This window comes from Glandiceps talaboti, chromosome 15 (assembly GCF_964340395.1).
Source record: "Glandiceps talaboti chromosome 15, keGlaTala1.1, whole genome shotgun sequence".
Lineage (NCBI taxonomy): Eukaryota > Metazoa > Hemichordata > Enteropneusta > Spengelidae > Glandiceps > Glandiceps talaboti.
In genome coordinates this window covers 10,524,878-10,550,233 of record NC_135563.1, presented here as the reverse complement: position 1 = coordinate 10,550,233, position 25,356 = coordinate 10,524,878, and the positions used below count along the sequence as shown (strand labels likewise).

General features: G+C 35.8%; 1 protein-coding gene across 1 annotated transcript; it reads right to left on the bottom strand.

The window, feature by feature from the left end:
- Positions 1-313: 313 nt before the first annotated feature.
- LOC144446375 (uncharacterized) lies at positions 314-21,617 on the bottom strand. Its single transcript, XM_078136122.1, has 3 exons — positions 21,448-21,617; positions 6,120-11,160; positions 314-5,549 (listed from the first exon to the last, which is right to left on the bottom strand). The coding sequence occupies exons 2-3, from the start codon at positions 11,116-11,118 to the stop codon at positions 5,305-5,307; spliced, it is 5,244 nt and encodes a 1,747-aa protein (XP_077992248.1). The 5' UTR covers positions 11,119-11,160; positions 21,448-21,617; the 3' UTR covers positions 314-5,304.
- Positions 21,618-25,356: the final 3,739 nt, after the last annotated feature.

Genomic DNA, 25,356 nt, shown 5'->3' with positions numbered 1-25,356 from the left:
CAGACATACACACACACAGACATACCCAGACAGACAGACAGACATATATACACATACACACACATACTCAGACATACAGACATATGCACACACACAGATATACTCAGACACACATACACACACAGAGACAGACATATACGCACACACTTTGCTATGCCTATACCACTACTAAACCTCAGTTCAGCTGTGCTAAAAATTGCTGCAGTGTTGTTCTCCTTTAATAGATCACACACCAGTAAATACGACACACGATACAGACACAGATACAAAAGAGGCATTTTTTCTCCTTGAAATCTTTATTTGATGGTCAACACAGACATTTAAATAGAAATATCATCTGAGACGTAACAATATACAAAGTCATGACAAATGTATCACAATATTATTTCCCTATTTTTTGTACAAATTTCAGAAAATCCTTCCTTTGCAGATAGAAAAATAGAAAAATAATCAAAAACTAAAAAGTATCCATCTAGTCAAATAACTTTACATATCATTTACTAAAGTGACTACTGTCTGAGGACTATCAAAAGTATTCAAAAAAGTACATCTACCTATTTCCGCTATCAAAATTACAAAAAAAATGTACTATTTTCATTCCGCAGTACAAAAGCTGAGATGCGTTTTTTCAGGATGTACAAATGTACAAATTTCAAGCATCTCCCAGTCTGAAATATATATACCACACACAAATATTTTCCTTATCCTGTGTTTAACTATTAAAAAAATGGCAAGATGTGTTCCCATTCTTTAAAAAAAATGTCATTCTTACATCTAATGTTGTTCCCAAAGTAACAAACAAATAGAACAGTATGACCAAAATCACTGTCCCCTGGAAACATCCTGCAAGGATTAGTCAATATGTTGTTATTAGGGATGGGGGGTGGGGTGGGTCCACACGCGAGAAGTACAATGACATGGATTCTACAAATGACTGCACATATGAAAATACTTCATATAGTTATGTACAATGTTGTATTATTACATCGAGTAAGGCATCCCTACATTGGCTACTAGGTAGAAACCTGTAATCTGGTTGCTTCAATTCAGTGTGATAATTGTGCACAATTGGGGAAACCATATACAATAGGGTGTATGACACATAGAAAATAAGTACAGCAGCTTGTACAAATGACTGATATTTTAACATTTTATAAATGACGTCACAGTATACTAAATTGCTGTGTGTGGTTTTGCATGAAAAGGTAATATGTCCATAATACTGACTAAGTACGTACGTACGTATGTATGTATACCCTCGGGATAAAATAGATAAGCCAGTTCAATGTGTATCTCGGTTACCCAGTCTCACTGCTGATGATTGATTTGATATTCCTGCTTGCCAAGTATGAGCCAGGGTAAACGAGACTAGTTCGATTACAATGTCGCACAAGCTCAATAAGTGAATTTCGTTCATTTAGGACAAACCCCCTCCCCTAAACAAACATTCATAAGTGCGAGATTGATATGTTTATATATGATGTAAACCATGATGAAAATTGTAATGGTCACACCACTACGATTGATACAATGTAAAAACCATGATGGTAAACACCACTAAAATACTACTGGAAACCTATCACTGTATCTCACATTAGAAGTAAATTTTAATCAGCTTAGCAACATCTCAGTAGTAAATACAGAACCTGTTATCATTAAGGCGTGAATGTTTTCGAAATTTGATTAGAAGTGTGAAAATAAAGTTCAGCAATTGCATTGACGCCAGACCCCCTCCTCCCTAAATGAACAAAGTTTGTTTATTTAAGCTTGTGTGACATTGTGTAATTGTCTCCTAGGTTAGAATAATGTCAGCCGGGTTAATTTAATATAACTGGATATATGGCACTATAACTGAATCCTGAGGTCTCTTCAGCTTTGTACAGCTACGACCTTTTAAGCTGTACAGACAACAGATTTCCAAAGAAAACACCAGCTGTGACACATGCATAACAAAAATGATCAAAATTCATTCTGTTCCATGTTTTTATCAGAGTAAAAATACAGATAGGTATCACTCATTTTGAATCTGCCTTGTTTACACAACATATCTTTTATGACCTCACAAACCAATACTCTGGTATAGTTAATTTTACTATTCTCACTTTGCAAGAGTGTTACAAAATATTGTGATCAAAATATGGAAAATGTACAATTCGAACAAATTGTGATGATTACTTTGAGCATAAATCTGCCTCAACCACTGAAACCTTCTCACACCTCCAGTTTACTCAAAATCTCCAGCAAATCTGGATCATGCTGTCAGATTCTGTTGGTCACTGAAAAAAGGACAAGTGATTTGTTCAAAACATGCTGGTTTCTCAATCAAAAGTGGAATGAAAAGCACTTGTGTATGTATGTATGATTGAAACTAAAAGTTGAAAGCAGCCCTCTGGCTTTCATGTGAATTTTCAAAAAGATATACCTGATGATGATGCTGTTCATCAAAAGCTACCTGTTGGCTGCAATATCTCTGCTGTATGTGGTGGTTTTAATGAAAAATTTACTGAGACAGAAAAATGGAGATGACATTTGTGCTGTGAGACTTACACAATATATAGAATGTATAATCAAATGAGATTAAAAATATTATTTTTCACCAGAAATACCACAAAATTTACAGAGAATAGAAATTCAAAGATACAATTTTCCCATGAACACATTTGAATAAACATACATACCAAATATGAAAGACAACACTGACAAGCTGTTAATGAAAAGTCAAAAATACCCCAAAAGTTCATCAAAATACAAAATGACAAATCACCTCAATATGAACAAATTGAAATATGATTTACTGTAACCCTAGTCTATACCAAATTAGCCTAGATGTTACCCGTGGCTTTGAATCTCTTCTCATGTCTACCTCGGACAGGTGCCGAGATGAAATTTCAAATTCAAACAAAGCCACCCAGTTATTAACATCATGTCTGTTAATCAAACACAGAATTCTGCCAAAGGATAACTTCGGGTTTATTGGAGGCAGTTATGTCCATACATGGTATATTTGTCATATTTAAGACTTTACACTGTTTACATCATTCTAACAGTTGGAGTTTCTTCATTTGCAGGGACTACATTTGGCTCATCATTTCATCAAGCTAGACAGGTTGCAGGGAGATATAAAGATTCAAAGCCATCGATAACTTCTAGACTGCTAACAAATATCATGCATACTGATGAACAGTGTAAAACAGACGATGAGCAGTGTAAAACAGATGAAATTGAAAAGCAATGAAGTTGTAGGATGAGACGGTGGAAGTTGACACCCACCTAGCCCGACAGCTCAGCTGTCGTTGGTGACAAGGCTGAATGATACAATTTGAAAGATTGTCTGGAAGATTGAAAATCAGCATGACATACATGTACATATACATATGTATACAGCAATGCAATGTATTGGGTTAGGGATAAGTTGATGAAAATTGCTCATTACGTTTGTTACTAAGTCAGACAAGTATGGCAACAGGACTATACAAAACATGACATCAACTTTTATATGAAATCAGTTAAAAATCCATTTCAATGAAGTCACCTCTTGTTATTTAGTACTTGCCTATGATCAACATAGGGGTAGTAGGAAGTTTTAAAACAAGATTTCAGAAGATATTGCTATTTTGTTAAGCTTCTTCACTTGCTTTTAAAAGAGTGTCAGACATTACACTCTAAAAAAGTTATATAATCAGATTCTGTCAGACAAAAAAAGTTGATGTATTGCTTCCTGATCAACAAAAAATCAAGGTATGATAATTTTCAATTGTAATTTACCATAATCTGGCTACTCACTTCGTAGCCATTTTTTAAGAAGAAATGCCGTGTGACAGCCACCAAGATTAGAGACAGTGAGCGTTGAAATTGACATAGCTGGCACCAATTGTTTGGTAGAACAGAAGATGCAGTTTTGAAATGCATTATAAAGAACTGCATGAATATCTAATAATACATCATTGAAAATGAAAAAAAAAGAGAGAAGTAAACTACAAATCTATAAATTTGCTGAGCATGGCACAGGCTTTGCTATGAAATGCTGGGAAAAGACAATTTTCAAAGTATGCGTGAACAATTTCATTATGGCTAACTATTGAGCATAATCTCTTTATGATGTTCCTTATATTAAATAATTGTCCACTTCACCTCTTACATTACCTCCAAGAGGTTATGTACATTATATCTAGGGGAGTCACACCACCTTTGGTTGGGTACATTACCCTCTAGTGGTTATGACTGTTTAACAGTCACCTCTCCACAGATTGGGTAATTTACTTTTTAGTGGCTATGACTGGTTAACAGTCACCTCTCCACAGATTGGGTAATTTACTTTCTACTGTTATGACTAGTGAACAGCCACATCTCCACAGGTTGACTAAATTACTTGAATATTTGTAAATAGTCATTAGTCAACAGTGATTACTTGTAAACAGCTCTGTTCATTGGAAAATTATGATAATCACATAATAATGACATCAGCGATGGTTGAGTACAATCATTGTAAATACTATCAACCTGATTTATCATGTCACCTAATATATGGCATATTGCTTAGTGGCAACAATTTGGCTATTATTCTTATGGTTCGACACTTAGCAAAGTGATTCTAGAGGTTACATTGTAGATAGCCCTGACATGATTTTCCAACAGTTACTTCACCACAAGTTGGTGATTTTGCTTACCTTGCTGGGGGGTGAACTGCTTGGCTTTTTAGCTCTTTCTAAAACGGCTGTCTGATTTTTTTATCTGATGCGTACTTCTTGAATTATGTGTATGGAAAGAGTACAAAATTCTGTGCTCAGCAGTTAAGTCCAAAAATACTGGCCTAATAAATAAGATTGGTGCTTGATGGCATTCATTGCACTATTTGCATTTGTACACTGATTTAGGTAGTCTTTGTGTGCCTAGTCTCATGTTTCCCTCTACAAGTATTATCTGTAGTAGGCATGAGACATCAACATTAACACATGACTCCCTAGCTTGCTGGCACAACAGAAAGAGATGTATAATTGCTGGACATCGGCCATTTCCATGATTGTTCAAGTATTTCTAAAATATCACTTTTGTTGTGCTTCAGTGAGTATATAGAATTGTTGAATGCAATGTGTACCATTTTCAGAAATCATATGGATAGAAAATGCTTCACAAAAACTTTGTCATTTTCCTAGAATGATGACAAGGCATGATAACTTCAACAGCTGACTTGATATGTTAAATATCACTCCTGATGTGTTCTGAACACACAGTAACTTACAATAACGTTATATCAACAGAAGATCACAGAGCTCATTCCATTCAATCCTATCCATTTGATGATGATCACCCTTCTGCTATATCTTGGAAGACTTCCATCAGCTGAAAAAGTAATCGAGTTCTTGGAGTAAACTGCTTGCAGTAAGTACCAAGTCTATTTCTGAGCTGGGTGATGTGAAAGGGAATCTCTGCCAAGCGCTGTAAATCGTCAATTGTAAGACGTCCACTTGAAGACCCCTGGGATGATTGACTTCCAGACTGCATCATGTCATCTCCTTGAAGACGCACTGTGATAGGCATGTGGAGTTTTCCTGGGATAACAAACAGGAAATATATATCAAATGATACATCTACATCATTGTATCTTATTGTACTCCCACGGTTTTAGTTAGAGCTTGCTTGGAACACAACTTTTTGCGGTAATGGTTATTTGAAAAATCTTGCATCTTGTTCATACACTCACAGATTTTAACACATACTTACAGACAATCACACAATGTAACAAAAGCTGAATAAAGGAACTTTGTTAATTTAGGCCAAACCCTTTTTAATGATTTCCATGAGTCTAAAAGACAACCAACTTATATATTTGGTAGTCTACATGTAGCTATGTTTTTAGTAGTCTATGTGCCTTTGACTACTGCTAATTTGGTAGTCTAGAGACAGTGTTTAGTATATGTCCTGGACTACAGCTAATTTGGTAGTCTAGATACATTTGTATGATGTTTAGTTATGCCCTACTGCTAATTTTGAGCTCTGAATTTGGACATAGTGGACATCAAACACTGTCCACAACTTATTCAGACAATATTGTTAGATATGACGAGAGTTGTCCAAAATGGAATGAAAAAAAAATGGCGACAGGAGTAGTATTGACTTACCATGGACAGTATGAATGTGGCTTTGTAGAAGGCTGTACAGCATCATAACCAATTCCTGACAGGCTTCACCATCCTTGCTAACACAATCCCAGCGCTCCTCAGATGCAAGAGACAGTTGATTTCCTGGTTTCCTTTTGAAATGATACTCCAGTATCTTTTCAACTGAGAGAGGTGCTGATCGCCCTGGAGACTTCTTTTCATTATAAGACATCTTATCAATTTCACAACAATTTTCAAGTAAGAGTTCCAGTAGTCTGGCTCTCACCAAATGAGAGCCCATTGTTTGCAGCAGCAACTTGCGACATCCAAGACTTGGAAGAGATAAATATTGGTAGACCATCTCCTCAGCAATTTTAGTGGCACTGTCTGACGGGTTCTTGCTTACAGCTATGCTGAACATAAGCAAATTCTGCAACAGTGACAGCAGTTGAGACAAGTGATTGTTGTTGCCCTGAGCTTCAGCTAGATTATTATCAGCTGCAGACATCATTTTCACACATTGAAGCATCCATGAGATAACATTATTCAGGTGACTACCTTGTGTTTCTGGCGACAGATAAAACGTGGCTATGGTCTTCTGTGGAAATGCAAAGTTCTCTTTCAAGTCAGTTGAAAGCATTGATACAATGTACTCAAGACATAGGATATTACTATAGACAGCTTGTGAGTCCCCTTTCATGGATGATGCTAATATCTTGTCAACAACCCTCGTTATAAAGTTCCAGTCCCACGGCATTTCATCCTGGGTCATGGGATGTAGGTTCTGTATGTGATTCAGAGCTGCATACGTATGGACAACGTCTTTACTTTCTAGTAACACATCCTTGATGATGTAGTTCAAGATCTCGGGAGGAAGTTTTCTCTCTTCAGTCACAAAGTCTCGAATCAACTGGACAGCAGCCTCATGACGACCTTCCTCTTGGCAGGCTTCAATCGTGTGCCTGTGTTTGGCAGCAAAGGACAGTTTTCCATCTTCACTTCCACTGTGGTGTCTTGATCTAAAACCATGAGACACAAATGATGGTCCTGGATATTTAGTCTCACATGCATTAACTGGTAGAGAAACATGAACAGGTGCCAATGACAGTAGACACTCATCGGTCAAAGATTTCCTGCCGCTGACCTTTTCAGGTGTTGATGTTTGACTATTTGATGATGCCCTGCTTTTAGTTGGTGAGAAATAATTATAGATATTAAGACTTGCAGGTGATTGGCTTCTTGCTTTCCCAAGAATTCTCTTTAGTCGCTTTGGAGTTGTTTGACCCATTGGCTTATTAGGGCTGTGTCCCTTTGGACTCTGTAACTTCAGCTGGTTGTACCTTTTACTTGTGTATATAGACTGCTCCCCAGACGAAGTTATATGCCCATTAAAAGTTCTGTTTGGCAACAAGCTGTTAGATTCAGATGCAACATTACGCCTCATATCAAGTGGCTGGGTAACTTCAATGACGTCAGCTGTTGTATCAAATACAGCCTTGGTAAGTCCCTCTCCAGAGAGGTTATCCTCCTCCTCCTCATCTGTGCTCTGTTGTAGTTTCTTGACTTTAGCATCTTTATCCTCAAGCACTGAAAATAATGATTTCTTTTCATTTGTCGGAGGAGAAACTCTAATATTGCATTCTGTTGGACTGGATCGGAACAGTTCTTTAGTTAAAGCATGCAGTATTGGCTGTTTTATTGAAGATTTCACATTGTCATCAATTACATCTACATGCGCATCAATGGTGATTTGGCTGGATGTCTGGGCGAGGTGATATGTCTGACTAAGGGGTGGTTTGGCTGCTTCCTCCTCTCCTGCTGTGTTTGTAGATGCATTTTTCTTGCTGACAGTGACACATGCTTGTGGTACACTTGGAGAGGTGTCTTGTTCTATCAGGATAGCTCCTTTCATGTTACACAAGGTTTTAGTCCTTTCAAAACAATTTCCCTTTGTCGGAGAATATGAACTGGATGCTGAAAGTTGATTACACTGCTTGTTTGATGTAGAAATATTCTGTTTCCAATTCACTACAGTTTTAAGTGGGATGAATTTATTGAGGGTACAAGGTGTAGACGAGTGATGCGCTGATGAGATAGTCACTTGCCTAGCTTTGTGGATCTTCATTGCACTATGAGGATCAGCCTGTTCCTTCTTATCATCCTCCCTTGTGACACTTGACACTTTTCCAAGCATTACCCCTGGCTTAGGAACCAACACTTTTCCATTGACTGTCGGGGCTTTAGGAACTGACACCTTACCATTGTGTGTCTTGGGTTTCGAAACTAATGTCTTTCCACTGATTGCACTAGTTTCAGTCTTGGTGCATGACAAGGACAATGTCTGGTCTACCGCACCTGGTATACTGGTATACACTTTCATTCGATTTTTTGCTGCAGGCTTTGAAATAGAATGAGAAGTAGAAGACAACTTTAAAGGTGAAGTTGATACTCTATTGCGATTGTGTTTGATACTCACTGGACCACTGTGTTCAGGGTTTACTTGTCCAGTCAACATACTAGAAACTGTTGGTTTACTAGACAACAGAAGTTGACTTTTGTTTATGTCCTTCCCTTCATTTAAAGTAGTGTTAAATGTCTTGTTCGGTACTCCCTCTTTGCAAGGTGTTGTGTTTCCATTGGTAGTGAGTCCATGTATATTGACACAGGGAACTTTTTCATTGCTAGGGATGACCTTTTTGAAAGCTGATGAGCTTGTTCCATTCCTATAGAGGTCTTTGCTTGGTATTTTTCCATTGATAGGTGGTACTTTTACTACAGGAGATGACACTCTGCCATTGCTGTGGGGTGCAAGTTCTTTGCTAGGGGGTCCTTTCACAAATGGAGATGTCATTTTTCCATTGTTTGGATGTCTTTTTCTAGAATCTGACACAGTTTCATTTTGTTTATCTGTTTTAGCCGATGTGTTTGAGCTGGACACCACGTTCTTACTGACATCTTTTGGATGCTTTAACTTTGATACACTAGTGTCATACTTTTTATTATGATGCTTATTAGCTGAATCTGATGTTCCATTCTTTGATACATTACGATCACACTTTTTATCATGGCTCACTTTTTTTACCTTGGGACAACTGCACTTTTGATTTGTCTTGCACACATGAGATAATCCCAGGGCATGACTTTTCAACTTCACTATCACCACAGAATCATTGCACATTTTTGTTGGTGTGGAAACAGAGACTGGTGTCACATGATGTTGACCTTTCCCGTGTGATGATTTGTCCAATTCCTTGCTGGAATTCCTTCCAGAATTGTTTGTTCCTTTCCACATATTACTCTTTGGAGGAGTGGACAGATGAGATCTACCCTTGATTGGTTCTGCAGGATCCTTTTTATCCTTGTGATGTTTAGTATTTGTGGCACAGTATTCCTTGTTAACATACTTTTGTATCACACTTCTTCTGTTCAAAACATTTTTTGGACAAGTACATTTATTCGATGGTTCTACTTTTGATGATCCTGAGACTTTGGAGGAGTCACAAGTTTTTCTATTTACACATTCTGTTTTCTTAAAAGCCAGTTTTGTATCATGTTTAACATCAGTCTTGTTTTCAGTGCGACGATTTTGATCCCTGTGGTAGTGATGTTGGGAATGGCTGTTCTTTAGGAATGTCTGATCTCCAGGTTTAACAACAGTGACAGTCAAAAGGCCGCTGTAATCTGTGGGAGTTACTGCAGACTTTGAGCATGACGGTAAAGGTTTACAACTATTTATAGATTTTTCATTTGTTGGCTGTACTGTCTTCTTCCTATCTGCTGAAACATTGTGATTGCTTTTATGTACTTTTGTGTTGTGAGATGCTGTATGACTTTTACCATCACCTTTACTCGTACTAGAATGTTTCATCTTCCTGGCTTTTTCCCTGTCTGAGTGTTTATGAGCTTTGTATTTAAGAGTTTTATTGACGTTTCCATTGATCTGTGTATTTCTTCCCAACACGTTCTTTCTTTCATATTCAACTTCCACATCATTAACTTTGATTCCATTTTCCTTGTCATTCCTGGTGTCCACTTTGGCTATCTTTGTTGGAAAATCACAGGAATTCTTATGGAATGTCCCATCTGGCTCTTCCTTATCTTTCGCTCGGAGTCCATTTTCCTTCTCATGTCTAGAATCAACCTTGGCCATCTTCACAGGCACTTCTGTGAAGTCAACCAAAATCTTCCCATTTATTTCCTGAGGAACGCTACATCTTTTTCTAGCATTAGCATTGTAATCCTCAGAGATAGTCTTCTGTTTCTGTGGACCTATTTTGAGAAATTTATTCTGGTCTTTGCCATTTGCATAAGGAGCTGCACCCATCAATTTATCGTTTGGATTCTCTACATACGAATTAAATTTGTTTGCAATAGAATCCTTTTGGCGGACAAGTTTTGGCATATAGACACAGTCATCTGATAAACTGTTCACATTTTTCTTGGCAGGCATAGGAGGTACAGTGACATCCAGTATGATGGGAGAGTTACTGCCTCGATCTCCTTTCATGAGATTTTGAACTGTTGCTGTAAAATCTGTTCCTTCATCTTCACTAGTGTCAGACACACAGTAAATAGATGTTGACGGTGACAATTTTTTTGAACTGGAGCAATTTCTTTCAAAGGATGGTGTAAAACTGTTTGTTGTAAATCTATTCCCAGATATCTTATGCAAATGATCACTTCCCACAGATATAATATCCTTTTTATTGTCCACATTGTCTAAGCTAACAACAGAGCTGGCATTAGTCCTTTGTAACGATGTCCATGGCAAGTTTCCTTTACTTTTACTTTCACAAGTTGCTGTTAGAATTGGCGGTTCAGGAAGTGGCATACGTATGTACTTTCCGTAATCATTACTGGCACTGTTGTAATCAATTCTTTCAAGTTTTGGCGGTGGGGTGTCACCACCTGAAAACGTCCTTGTATGATAGGATGACAGTTGAAATGGATCTGCCTCAAAGTCATTATCTGATAAACTTGAACTGTGAGGCCATCCTCCTTTCACATCAACTAAATCCATGTTTCCTTGGTTACCACAATACGCTACATTGCTTTTAACAGTCTGGAGAGAAAAATACAGAAAAAAACAAGGTGGTAAGATTTGTAGATACATGAAGCATAAGCTATAAGTTGCAACCTCTTTAACACAATTGTACATATTATAAATACAATGTAAAACTGACTACATGATCGTGTGGGCCAGGCAAAATGGTGTGATTCTTATAAATCTACACTTTACCATGACGTAACATTAACAATGTCGTTAAAACCTGCACTAACTTGGGCTGCAGCTGGACTATTATTTTTGTGACCAAACAAAATGTATTCACTGAAAATTCTAATATACCTATAATTTAACACTGAACTTGTTAAATACAGGTCTACATTATCCATAGCAGTCCAATAACGGTTGGACATCGTGATTTCATTTGGGGTGCTGATATTTGGGTGCAGACACAAAGATCAATTGTATTGGTTTTATTGTAGTATACCATACTATGTGTACATATGGATTGTATACATTTGTAGCTACACAAAACCATTACCCATAGGTGATTCAATACTGTTCTGGTTGTACCATATTACGAGTAAAGTCCATTATACATAACAAAGCAGTTTCAAAAAATGTTCCAGCTCAAATCTTTTGCATCTGTAAAACAATGTGACCTCATACCAGAAGATCAAAATAGAACAAGATTGAGATCAAAATACAGTGTTTTATTTGAGGGCGGTAAGTAGGTAAAATCTACCGGGGTTCCCACATCATTTTACCGGGGTTCCCCACCTAAACTATGATACATTGCATGGGAAGCACTACCAGTTTTACCTCTTTCCCCCTTTCTGTTACCGGGGTTCCCAAACCTTAGCAAAAACACTGAAATAGAACACTATTGACTTATTCTCCGCTACAGAAATGAAAGCAGAGTACATGAAGCAGAAGTCACAGTGTCGACCAACAAATAAAATTATTTTAATTTTCACGACAGGCCCATGTGGTTAAATTTTACTTCAGGTAAAGAGAATTGAACTCTTTTCAGTCATGCTTTTAAAACATGCCCATCGTTTGTAAAGGACTGGGGATTTATAAGAATGGATTGAATTTTTGATTATTGTATTGTGTAATACAATATATATTACAACAACTACACACCACACAGCACTTACACAGTAATCCCTACCCTTCTATTTGTACATGTATATTGATATTCTGAGTGAAAGTTTATTGACAGACACATCACAATACAGGTCAAGGTTGTTATAAAAATGAAATAGTGTACATTACAGGTGCATTGTACCGATACCATCACATTTAAGGTCACACACTACATGTAACTCATTTGAATAGCAATCAAGGTGCGTACATGTTGACAATGAGGAAATCCAACAGATCAGAGATTATTAGGTCATTCATGGCCCTTTTAAGTTTTATTGTTTTATTTTCTTTTGGCAATTTGGTAGTAGCATTCAAAACACTAAAGTTTTTTCTACAATTCAGGACAACATGGATACAGTTACAATGTAGATATTATTCCCCAATATTATTCTTTGTTCAGCTGAGGAAAATATGAGTGACCTAGGGGGCCCCGTGACTTGTAGTGACAAAGTCCTTAGGTCATGAGTACATTTGGTATTTTCTGGACTGTACATGTACGTCGTATGGTTCATCATTTTTTACAGACTATCCTACTGTAGACGCATTTTTGTGAAAAATATCTAATTATACCTTCTCAAACATAAGTTCTGAAAAATCGAGAAAAATAATGGCGACTTGGGGGTGTTTTGACTAATACATGTATATTGAGTATGAGTACCACAGAACCAATGGCGTTGGTGAAAGTTGTTGTGGAATAGAACAACCAGGGTATAAAAAACCTTATTTTTGTTGGAATGCATTCAACCTCTCTTGTACATGCATGTGCGTACATGTACCAGCATCAAACTGTCATAACATATAATGTACTATGTATAGAACCATGATTTAGGGCAAACTCACCTACATGTAAATGTAGCATCATAGGGTATGAAATTAACCGAAGTCAGGGCACATAGCCTACATGTAACTAAGCAACATGAGGAGTAGCCTTTTAGATTGATCATTAGCAAATAATAGCTGAAATAGTTCATTTGGCCAAATCTGACTACACGTATTTATATCGCGTGTAGCAGTTAAATTTTCATCTACATGTACCTCAGTACATGTAATTGTGTTACGTTAATGCTTTCAAGGGGTCAAAACTCTTTCACACTGACGTTTTATTTTCAAAGCTTGTTTAACTTTTGCTGGCAGTGGGTAAATGAATGATATATGTATACATGACAATGTTCTCTCCTACTAACAAGCAATATGATAAGAAGTCACTAAAACTGTATACATTTGTAATGACATGATTTTTCACTTCAAAGATGCCCTTTTTCAGGGGAATTTCCTCACAAGCTGCACAATGTCCACAGAATGAACATCATACCGTGTTCACTAGTCAGTCTATGCAATTCTCGCTACCTGCAATACAATTCTACACATCACTGTGGTGTCAAATGGAACGAAGTCGCGTGACAACGCGTTCTAATGTCGACAACTACACTTCCGGTCAGCTATGCTAATACACAGGAATGTTTCTCTTGTAATTTTGCCCTGGAAAGATATTGTACATATTTAAATTTCCCACCTCCATAATTATATGAGCTTAAAACTTGCGTTTATCTAATTTGTTACAAATTAAACTGTTTGGAAGAAACATTCACGTGTATTGACATAGGCGACCAGAAGTGTAGGTGTTGACAAATGCAAGCGCGGTCGCGAGACTGCGTTCCATTTGACTCCTTAGCGATGCATAGAATTGTATTGCAGATAGCGAGAATTGAAACTGTGTCATATTGCGAACTGCTGGATGATTGTGTCATTCGTTTATTACCAAGAGAATACCATGCACTGACTACTTTAACCTGGTTTGATTGCGAATGCGAGTGAAAGGGTGCAGTGGTATATTGAATATCAAGTCATTGCAACAAAGGGAGCCATGGTATTTGCAGCAAATTAAAGAGTATTTGAAATTAACTGAAAAAATACTCTATTTGAAATTAATTGAAATAATTCTGTATTTGAAATAAATTGAAAAGATACTGTATTTGAAATAAAATGAAACAAAATATTGTATTTGAAATAAATTGAAATAACACTGTATTTGAAATAAATTGAAATAACACTGTATTTGAAATAAATTGAAAAAAATAATACTGTACTTGAAATAAATTGAATACTATATTTGAAATAAATTGAAAAAAATATTACTATATTTGAAATAAATTGAAATAATACTGTATTTGAAATTGAAAAAAATAATACTGTATTTGAAATAAATTGAAATAATACTGTATTTGAAATAAATTGAGAAAAAAAATAGTGTATTTGAAAATGCATATAATCTGCAGCATTTAAATGTGATTGGGACTGTCTGTCTGCTGATCCCAGTAGATTTAGTAGATAAATTTCTTCAGACTCACATAAGGGGTCTTGTCACGATCACATGATAATGACTAGTCACAAGACCCTTTTGTTAAAGTCTACGTGGATTTAATGCTTACAGGTAGAAACGACAGAATTCAACACCAGCGCAATATTTCTGAAATTCAAAATTTTTAAATACACACATAATTTCATGTTCAAGTACAAGAATTATTTCACTTGTCAATGGGGTAGCAATTAAATTACTTCTTTTAAATATGAATCACTCTAAATTTTCTTCTCATAGTTCAACCCCAATGTATATAAGTGTACGGTGTTTTCACTCAGTGCACGCCTAGAAAATGAAAAAAACCCACTATTTCACACATTAGCTCAATCTATTGATTTTTTACAGGTTGTGTTCTTTGTAGTAATTTTAAATATTTACAATCACTATTGGCAATATATTGTAGTTAGTCCATAAGTGGTGTCAATAATTTGAAATATCCATTAATACTTTCTGAATGAACTATGACATGTATTAATAACAGGCAAACCAACATATAGAAATATACATATACATGTACATGTTTCTTTTCACAAATTAATCATACAATTTCTATTCATACGAGATATTATCGACTCATGTCAAATATTACTTCATGTATATATACAATTCTTAATATTCATATGCAATCAGAAAATGAAAGGGCAGGCAAATGTTATCAACTAAATAAAACTAATTTTTCATAAATTAACATTTATCTATTTCCATAAATAAAACTCTTTAAAGAGCAATCATAAATTGCAGAATATGAATAAATTAACTTTTTTAAACGTGTTCATCCCTTTCTTTTCATATGCATGATTAGGGTAAAACCTTGCAAGTGGACAATAAGAATCATGATGCCTACAATATATGAATACAAAAGGTACATACAAATGTAATATTGTGGCCGTCAATATTATCGACAGTTAAGTACAATACAATATAATTTTGAGTTGCTGCCAATACAATGAAATCAATCAATCAATCAATATATATATACAAAGAAAGATCTGATACTTTCCTGTTTGTTCTGCTCGACAATTTATTTAATGACACAAAACATGTCTACACAGGCATATGTTTATGTTCAAATTAATTTACACTACATACAGCATGGTGTAGATTTGTCCACCATCTGATATTGTCACTCATATACTAAGTGCATTCAATAATTGGTACACCCAATAAACGCAAACTGTTAACAATTTTCATATTATTTTATGTGTCGATGAGACATACATGTACATCGTTATTGTTCAATAGAAAATTTCAAAAATCAATGTCTGCTCAAAGACCTGTTGACTATCGTATCTTATCAAGTTGTATGTATACATCTTGTACTTTCATTAATACATCGTTACCTACAGTGTGCCCTACATCATATAGCCAAATTTTGTTGTTGAGGGTTAAAATGATAAAAAACTGACATTTTAGTGAGTTCCCTCATAGTAAGAGATAGGGGAACACCCAATTTTGGTGTATCACTAGAAATTGTGTGCGTCAGTGGCGCATCAAATTGGCTTAGAGGTCACACTAGTTAGAACTGTATACCAAGTGCATTCAATAACTGGTATACCCAATACATCCAAATTGTTGACAATTTTCATATTTTGTCATTTTTTGTCAAAGCCCACACCAATCTGATTAAAATCTGATGTATTGTAGGCTTCGTGATTTCTTTTTGGCTGTTATCTTGTATACTGTTGTTGATTCTATGGTTAGTGCTCGTTACATACAAATCTCAGTACTGGTTGACTTTACTAAAAAGTAAATGAATGAGAATGCATAATGTGCTGAAGAAACACACTGGTACAGCACTTCAGAGTGCTCTGTTCGAAAAGAACATGAGAACAGAGGGCAGTCAACAATGTTATCATTATTGTTTGGTGATTATCTTTCTTTCAATTTTGAACATTTAGTGTATATATTGTAAGGCGTATTCTGATTGGCTACTCGTAAGTATGAGATTTGGTAAGGGAATGCCTATGGTATTGAGTCAGATGTATGTAACAAGCACTCACAAAAGAACAAACGACAGTAAACGTAACAGCCAAAAAGAAATTGTGCCGTGTACAATACATCAGATTTTAATGAGATTGAGCCCAGACATGCATTATTAGTGTTCGATGGAAAATCTCAAAATCGACGTCTGCTAAAGGAAACAGTGACACCAGTTGTTGGAAATTTGCATAACAACAGAAACTATTGTTATGCTGATTTACTGTGTTGTTTGCAAGAATGCAGTGTGAGTTCTATGTTTTATAGATGGTTTGGGGAGAACCCTGGCAGGCCTTGAAATAACTTGTTTATTGTACATGTATCTATTAAGTTACATAACAACTTTAGTGGGAACACAGTTTTTGTAACTGTTGCCTCCACTTTATTCAGTACATGAACAATTTTTGACTATGGTGTACAAAATGATACACTTATAAATACATGCAATCACATCAATTTAGTGAGTAAATGCCTTGATTTGAATTAAGCACATGTATTATCACCCATGGTTATTTCATAATTTACCAGTGGAAGTCCCATATGTGGAATATTAAACAAATACTTTATTACCAAAAAAAAAAAATGGTTAAACAAAATATTTTATTACTATTTTGATGGCTCATTTACTTTGCTGCAAATATTGTTAGAGCTAACTCAGCTACAATAGTTTGGAGAGCCGAATTACACATCGACGTATGGTCAAACTCATTAATAGTTATTTCATTATAAATGCACACTAGGTGAACATGTATGTCATATTTCCACGTCCGAGTCTAAATTTCTACGTATCTTCAAGTACTTCTTGACGAATATCCCTAGTTAAGTACACAATACAAAACAGATATGTAACATGATTTTGCAGGACTTTTAAATTTCTTGACCAGGGCATTTTTCGTTACATGTTACTTGTATTTGTGTGGTGTGATTACTTGTTTTTGTTAAGGGCGGTAAGTAGGTAAAATCTATAAATGTACCCGAGTTCCCCTGTCATTTTACCAGGGTTCCTCACCAATATTATGGCATAATGTATGAGAAACTTCATTGTATGCCAGTTTTACCCCATTTATGTTACCTGGGTCCCGAACCCTTAGCCAAAACACTGCGATACACTCATTCAAATGGAACTTCATTTGAAGATATCGTTATCCTCTCTCAATATAATATTTGTCATTACTTTTTCACTTCCAGAGTATTCCAACCTTGGATCAATCTACCGGAACGTGTACAGAAATGTCCACGTAGTTACTGCTCCAAGCTTAAGTTAAACTCATTCAAATTAAGACTTGACAAAACACTGGCAGACTGCACCATTTCTATACATGTACAACCTCTCTTCTGATCCATACTTTTCAAATCCATCGCACTGGCAAAATACACACCGGACTAAATTTGCGAAAAAATCATTGGAATTTTGTATAGGTCTTTGACCTCGATCAACAGTAAAAAAATGATGAGGATTTCATTGAAAATTAAGGATTCACAAGCTAAGGGAATCTGTGTTCATCACCCCAATACAATACAATACAATACAATACAATACAATACAATACAATGCAATACAATACAATGCAATGCATTACAATGCAACACAGACATGTATTCAAACATTTCATCTGAATTAAGGTTTCAGCAGACAAGTGAAGGTGTGTCAGCTGTTGCTGTTATCGGATACCAAATAATCATAAATATGTGATGCATATGTATTGGTACAGAAATAATTACATATATCACCGACTATATGTACATGTACCGGTAGTAATCCCACATAAACCACATACATTGTAAATATGCTGGCTGACAAGGAAAAGGACGAAAAGACAAGAATGACAACCGTAAAACAATCATGCCTCAAAGAGAAATGATACAAAATGTACAACGGTGTGTTCATTTTACGTCCCACCTGTGCCCTCTAACGATAGCCAAATTTTGTTGTTGCGAGTCAAAATAAGAAAAACTGGTGCGTCACTAGAAATTGAGTGCATCAGTGGTGCGTCAAATTGGCTTAGAGGTCACACTGCACCTTGCATAGCATTTTAATTTTTATGTATTGTCACCATCAACTACGCATAAAAATTATGTAGCGTCTGCGTACATCTATATGCACTGCTATACAAATGTAGGTACAAATGTATCTGTCTTGTCAAATTTAATATCAAAAGACAACTTTCAAACTTTGCACAAGTGTCAATCAACTGTAATGTTATCAATATACACAAAATGCACATAATGCCATACACCTAACAATACATAAGGGTGCTTAGTACAGTGCTAACACCTGCTACTGGTTACCCTTTCATACAGATTTGTACAATAGATTATCATGTCTGTATTGATAAAATACTTTGTGTACTACATACACATGTAAAGGACAGTCAAAATTATACACAATTTAGGCAGTAATTATACATGAGAATATTGAAGGTCGGCTAGCATGGGAAGGAGAACTGAAATATTAATGTCTCCTTTCAGAATGGAAATTAATTAATGGCACTTTGCGCTAGCAACGTAAAAATCATGCAGATGGATATAATCATAGCATTTATAATCTGTCTATGGTGCTGATCTGTGCTCTGGTACAATGTAGATGTAGAGAATCATAGCATTTATAACCTGTCTACGGTGCTGATCTGTGACTCTGATATATGTACAGAATCATAGCATTCATAATCATAGCCTGTCTACGGTGCGAATCATTGACTGACAGTTCTTGTAACACTCAGCATGTTACAATATCCGTTCAAATTTCAAATTATTTTCCATTGTAAGAAGTATTTTCGCCTGTGTAAAAAAAAATAACTTAAAAACTCAGCTTGTACTAATTTCAGTTTACAAAGGAAATTATAGTGTAAAAATGTTACATTATAGTGTAAAAAAATGTTACAAAAAGTACATATTTTCGATATCTTTTAATGCATTCAGAAATTATCATTACACGTTACAGAAAGTTAGCCCAAAGACTTGACTATCTACCTGGACTGACAATGTCTAAGTTGGACAGCTACAATGTAAATCTGTGGGCTAAAAATAACAGACCCTAACACCAGTCTTAGCAATATGGACTATATTATATATACTTCTAGTTCTACTGGCACAGCTGACAATTGTGACTGGGAGTCCAATGTTTATACAAACACATATTATCAAGATGGCCTTTCCAGACTTTGGTCAATATGTGGGTGTTAATTAATCAATTCTTACATTGGCAGAGTATAGCAACTTTTATCTTTATTGATGGCTTAACAAATGCAAGAAACAGTTACACAAAGGTACAGCAATAAAAAAAATGTGTTTACTTTGGATAAAAAAGGAAATGTCTTTACACAGGAGCTGGACATGAAAGTGTTACTGTGCAGCATTGTAAGTAGTCAAGTTCCTATATAGTAATTATTACCATTTACACCCCACCCCACCTCTCACGTATAATCAAATTTGTTACTCTACAAGTCCTGAGTTGCATGAGATACAATTTAAAATTCATCCACAGCCACCCACACAGTCATTAACATCATGTCTTTGTTATGTCAGTCACAGAATTCTGACCAATAACTCAGTCCCTAATAGTTAGTGTTTATTGAGGTAGATACATATATGTAATGTCCAAATATGGTATATTTGTCAGCTCAAGATGCTACTGATACACTGTTTACGTCTAGCAGTTGGGGTTCACTGATTGGATGAACAACTTTTTGTGCTGATTGAGAGACTTTGACTAGACGTGGTTTAGTTAGAAACCATGTCGGCATCCAGACTAGAGCTGACTCCAAAGCTTTATAATTCTTGACCATATTTCCCATTGCAATACAATGAATTGCTGAGACAACATATCAATCAAATTTACGATATTCTGAACTTTTTATTTAAATATTTTTTGAAATACAGCCAACACACATTTGTACGAGGTAACCAATCCAACATTTTTTTCACATTTTTCGTTACTTTCACTGATTTTATTTAAGTTTTCATTTTTTCCCTGATGAATACCGTTTCAATCCAATCCAATTGAATGCAATCTGTAGTTTATCATTGAGTACAAAAAAGGCAGTTAATTGCAGCTTTCACCCAGTCCACTATATGTTAATTGTGCATTTACGAATATGCAAACAACCTATTATTAACTCAATAGTTTACCCATCAATAACAAAAACATGGAGGTATTGTTTGTGCTTTTTTTTTTGTTCAATCAAGGTTAAAAAACCTGCTATGTTTAGCTCACCGTTTGAAATATCCCGATCTGTTGAATGGTTTTTGTCTACCTCTTTTGTTAGTGTGAAATTCATGCTGTGGTGTCGGTCACAGTAAATATGCTGGTGGTTTAGCTCAGTAGCAATCAAGTCAACAGGGCATGACAAATATAACAGAGCACTATCTCAGTCGGTTATCACCACTTTAATACATTTACATGTAGTCAAACATACAACACAATAAGTACAATGTATACTTTATCTTGTCAATTGTGAGCTACGACTAAGCTATTGCAGTTAACACTCTTTGTACTACAATAACTGTGAAACACAGTCTAGTAAAATAATGAGTACAATGAAGAGTCAAGATATACATTTACAATAACACAGTTCAGTAAAACATACAGGAGGGAGATCAATGCTCAATACGAGCGAGCGGCAACAAAATATAATTTCAATTCAATTTAAACATCACTGGAATATATCACGATATTGATCATTTAGCATATAACATCATTATTTTGGATGAAAAACATGTTAATTAACAATTTGCCACAGCAAAAAAAAAAAAAAAAAAAAAAAAATGCACAATAGGGGTTTGCATGATTTTATATAATTGATGTTTATCGTAGAATTTTTTTTTCTTCAAAAATAGAAAAACGAGTACAGGAAACTCACCTGGTGCAAGATATTAAAGACTCGTACTATACTGCATGTTTTTCCTCCATAATTTTTTCCTCGAAACTGTAATTTTCACACATTATGTAGGTCGGCTTATCATTGATAAAGGGAACACTTCTTTGGTAGAGCTAGTACCTGTACTCACGGCATGGGGAATGTTGATGCCAACCTGATTACATCAGCTTCATGTGACTAACCTCATTTGCATAGTTAACGCCACCTCATCACTAACCTGGGCATGTTCCATTATCACACACGGGTGTGACTAGCATGTACTAGGATGGGCAAATAAAAACCAGAAGCAGCGGTACAGTGAGTATTACATTGAAGTGAAATTACAACACTGTATGGACTCAGAAAACAATATCTTGCATCAGCAATAAGATTTAGAATATAACGAAAATTGCCAGAAGATTTGTGAAAAAAAAAAACTCATGGTACTGACAGTGGTTGGGTTCGGCTTTTTAATTTTTTTGGGGGGGGATATATTAAACGTGTCACTCCCTGGCAATATATAATATAAAAATATCCATAAACATGTTCCTGACAACAATAGAGTCACATGCTTCAGATATGTATGTAAATTACAAGCAGCCACGTACCTAGTACCTAGCGTATAACAATAGTTGCATCTCACATATAAAAATGTAACAAACCACTTAACTGGATGCATACAATAGGCTTGGCCAAATGTCAAAGTTGTTAGCTCTCCATACAATTACATTTTGTGATTTGAAAAACCCTTGCAAATTTTTATTTCTGTACAAATACATTTTTTTTTCCGAGGATATGCATGAACAGGTGACCGTTCCTACTCTCTCTGAGTGAATACATAAATGTTCATAGAACTGCTGGTGATAAATTGATTCCAATTGCACACAATTTAATAAGTCATACATGTACTTTGCATACTCTAGGCAATATTGGACTTTACAAACAAATACAAAAGAACAGAAAACAGTTGAAGTAGTAATTTATCTTTGTACCTCTGAGAGCTCAATTAAATTCAAATTTAGAAATTCTTGACTCGAAAAATGTATATGTTTGTTATAATCTGTGTAATCAGTTGATAGAATTTAACATGTGCTACATGTACATGTACAAAAAAATCAAACACCTTTCCCAGAAGACACATGCAGCGTGATATTGCGAAATGCCTGCCTTTAATGTACCTGTGATGCAGTATCACCCTCAGCAACTTTTTTTGAAACACATTTTTCAAAAATTTGTCTGAACACATGTCATTGAGTTCATTGAGTTGAGTGATTTTATTACGTTTTTTTTCTGACATTTTAACACAACACAACATGCTTCAAAATTGTAATGGGTTATATAAGAAACTATTCAAATCAGTTTTTGTTCAGGGCAGTATGTATATGTAGGTAAACTGTACCAGAATTGCTTAGTCATTTCATGATTTTACCAAGGTGTCCCACCTAAATTGTGGTATAATTTATGCATGCATTTTATCACTGTAAAGCAATACAAAATGTACAGTGTACATGTACCACAACATTCTAAGTGATAAAACTAATAACATATAAGTTTTGTTTATAACAACACTTTCCCACATTTTTTTTCACAGCATTTTAATTTTTACAGTTATTGGCCTTGGCACTGACCTATACAAATGTAAATTAGTACAATGGCAGGACCTACACTCCCTTGGAAACATATACAATTTATTGCTTCTTAGCACACTCACAAAGAGCAGCCTCAGAAAGGTTTTGGGCGGCTTCCAGGCAATCTCTTGTTGGTGTATAGTTGGGATGGTATTACTACATGTGCATATACGGTTACAGAATATGATTTTCACGGGCACTAAACCATTGATTCAAACCTGCGATAGGAGTGGAAAGTTTTTATGTCCGTCTGTGTGTTTTCTTCGTCTACTTGTAAAAGTTAATTCGTAAATGTTCTGAGCCTTCAAATTGTTTGAATGAAGATACCTAACAAATGTTATAAGTAGCGAGTAATTTTAACATTGTTCTATCAATATGGTTGTTAATATTAAAGTTAGCTTTTACTTTGTAATAACGTTTGCCCACACTACTCAAAGTGTCCCCAATTCCCTGGGGAATATATCATAGCCTCTGTAGGCACACAGCATAAAGGCATAGCACATAGCAAGTTGTATCCTACTGCGTCCCATATGATATTATACAGCTTGGTTGGCTGGTGCATAGTCTGGATGCCAACGTGGTTTGGACATTACATTTTTTGAGGTGTAAATGGTAACAACACTGTATAGGAACTAGACTAGCTAGTGCACAATTGTGGTTCAAATCTTGGCCACGGACTTGAGTCATTCAGAAATAAATGGCAGGGCCAAGGGTCTAAAACCTGCAACTTGTAGTTTCCAAGTTAGTCTGGATGCCCACGTTGTCTCTACTGAGTGGAGGTATAAATCGTAACGATACCGTATAGGAACTATATGTACACTACATGTACTTCCAGTCAGCCATGCTAACCATTCAACCATCAAGACTTGTTTGTACATTCATTATGACTTGTTTGTTACGGCTGGTAAAGACATGTAGGTACAAGCCAGCAGAGTTCCCAAGCAAACTTATGTATATATCATATACATATATATATATATGACGATCAGACCTAATTCAATACTAATAATATTGGATTTTAAATAGCATTATCCAACTCAAAGCCCTTTACAATTAGTACCCCTCCTACGGATCTATAGTGGCACAGTGGCCATTTATACTTTCTCAACTCCCTGGGGAGTATACAATCCATTGCAACCTCTGTAAGTGCATATAGGATTAAAGCATTCACATAAATATAGCAACCTCTATCCTACAGGTCTTCAATTATACAGCTGGGTTGACTCGGGGATACAATCATGGTTCAAATCTCTCCCATTTAGCCATTCAGATACATTATACTGGCAGTGACAGGGCTCGAAACTACAAACTGCAGATTCCAAGCCGGCTGCCCTAACCATTTGGTCACTGTGACTCCATTTCTCCCTCTCTGTTAATACCTGGGTTCCCTAACCTTGGCAAACAACACTAATGTGCAAGTACATGTAGATGTACGTTTGTGTGTTCTTACCTTCATAGTAACTCAATGGATCACTTACATGTATTGTTGAATTTGCAGATAATAAATACCACATTGAAGTCTTGCAATTCACACTTCAACAGAAAAAACAACACTTTAAAATGTCAGGACTTTGTTTGACAATAGTTACATATACACGTACATGTACATATAAGTGTGTTCATACCCTCATGACTGCAACAGCTCACACTGAGTCTGAAATACAACATCTGATTCATCTAAATGCTGATAAGTGGCGGCTGCCTGACAAAATCTGCTCAAGAAAAGAAGACCAGCTAGGACCATTGGAAGGCCATCCATCCTCTAGTTTTGAATAAGGGAAGGGCCGCTTTTATACAGACTGGATTGAATGACCTTTTCGTTCAGGCGATAAACCCAGTTTGCAGGCACACACAAAGAGTTGATAGTCCAGATATACAAATGTATTGTTATCATTGAATGCATTCTTATCTAGCCTCATGGTTGCATCTACAATGTACCATGTGCATGGTGACGACAGACACAATTTCACAGGTCCTGGAATTTTATAGCATCATCCGTGTATCACAATGACTTGTTACACTTGAGCGCCTCTCAAAAGCGAAGCTCCTTAGATTTAATCTCTACAAAATGAGTACATCCCATTATAATATTATCAACACTTTTAATCATAGTGGTACCATGTGACATTATTATTTACTACCCTGTGGATGGGGGGGGGGTTAGCGAAATCATGTTTCTTTGCCCTTCATTAGTTTTGTTCGAGAAACTGTCCCATGAGTGTAAAGCCTGGAGTCTACACGCCTGAAGATTTCAGTTCACTGGTGCTACACCTAAATGTATATG

What these genes read in the sequence shown, in the direction of transcription:
- LOC144446375 (XM_078136122.1), bottom strand. Translation starts at nt 11,118, where the DNA reads ATGGATTTAGTTGATGTGAAAGGAGGATGGCCTCACAGTTCAAGTTTA. An exon ending in CCACATTCATACTGTCCATG is followed by an intron (nt 5,550 to 6,119) that starts GTAAGTCAATAC and finishes TTGTTATCCCAG; the next exon opens with GAAAACTCCACATGCCTATC.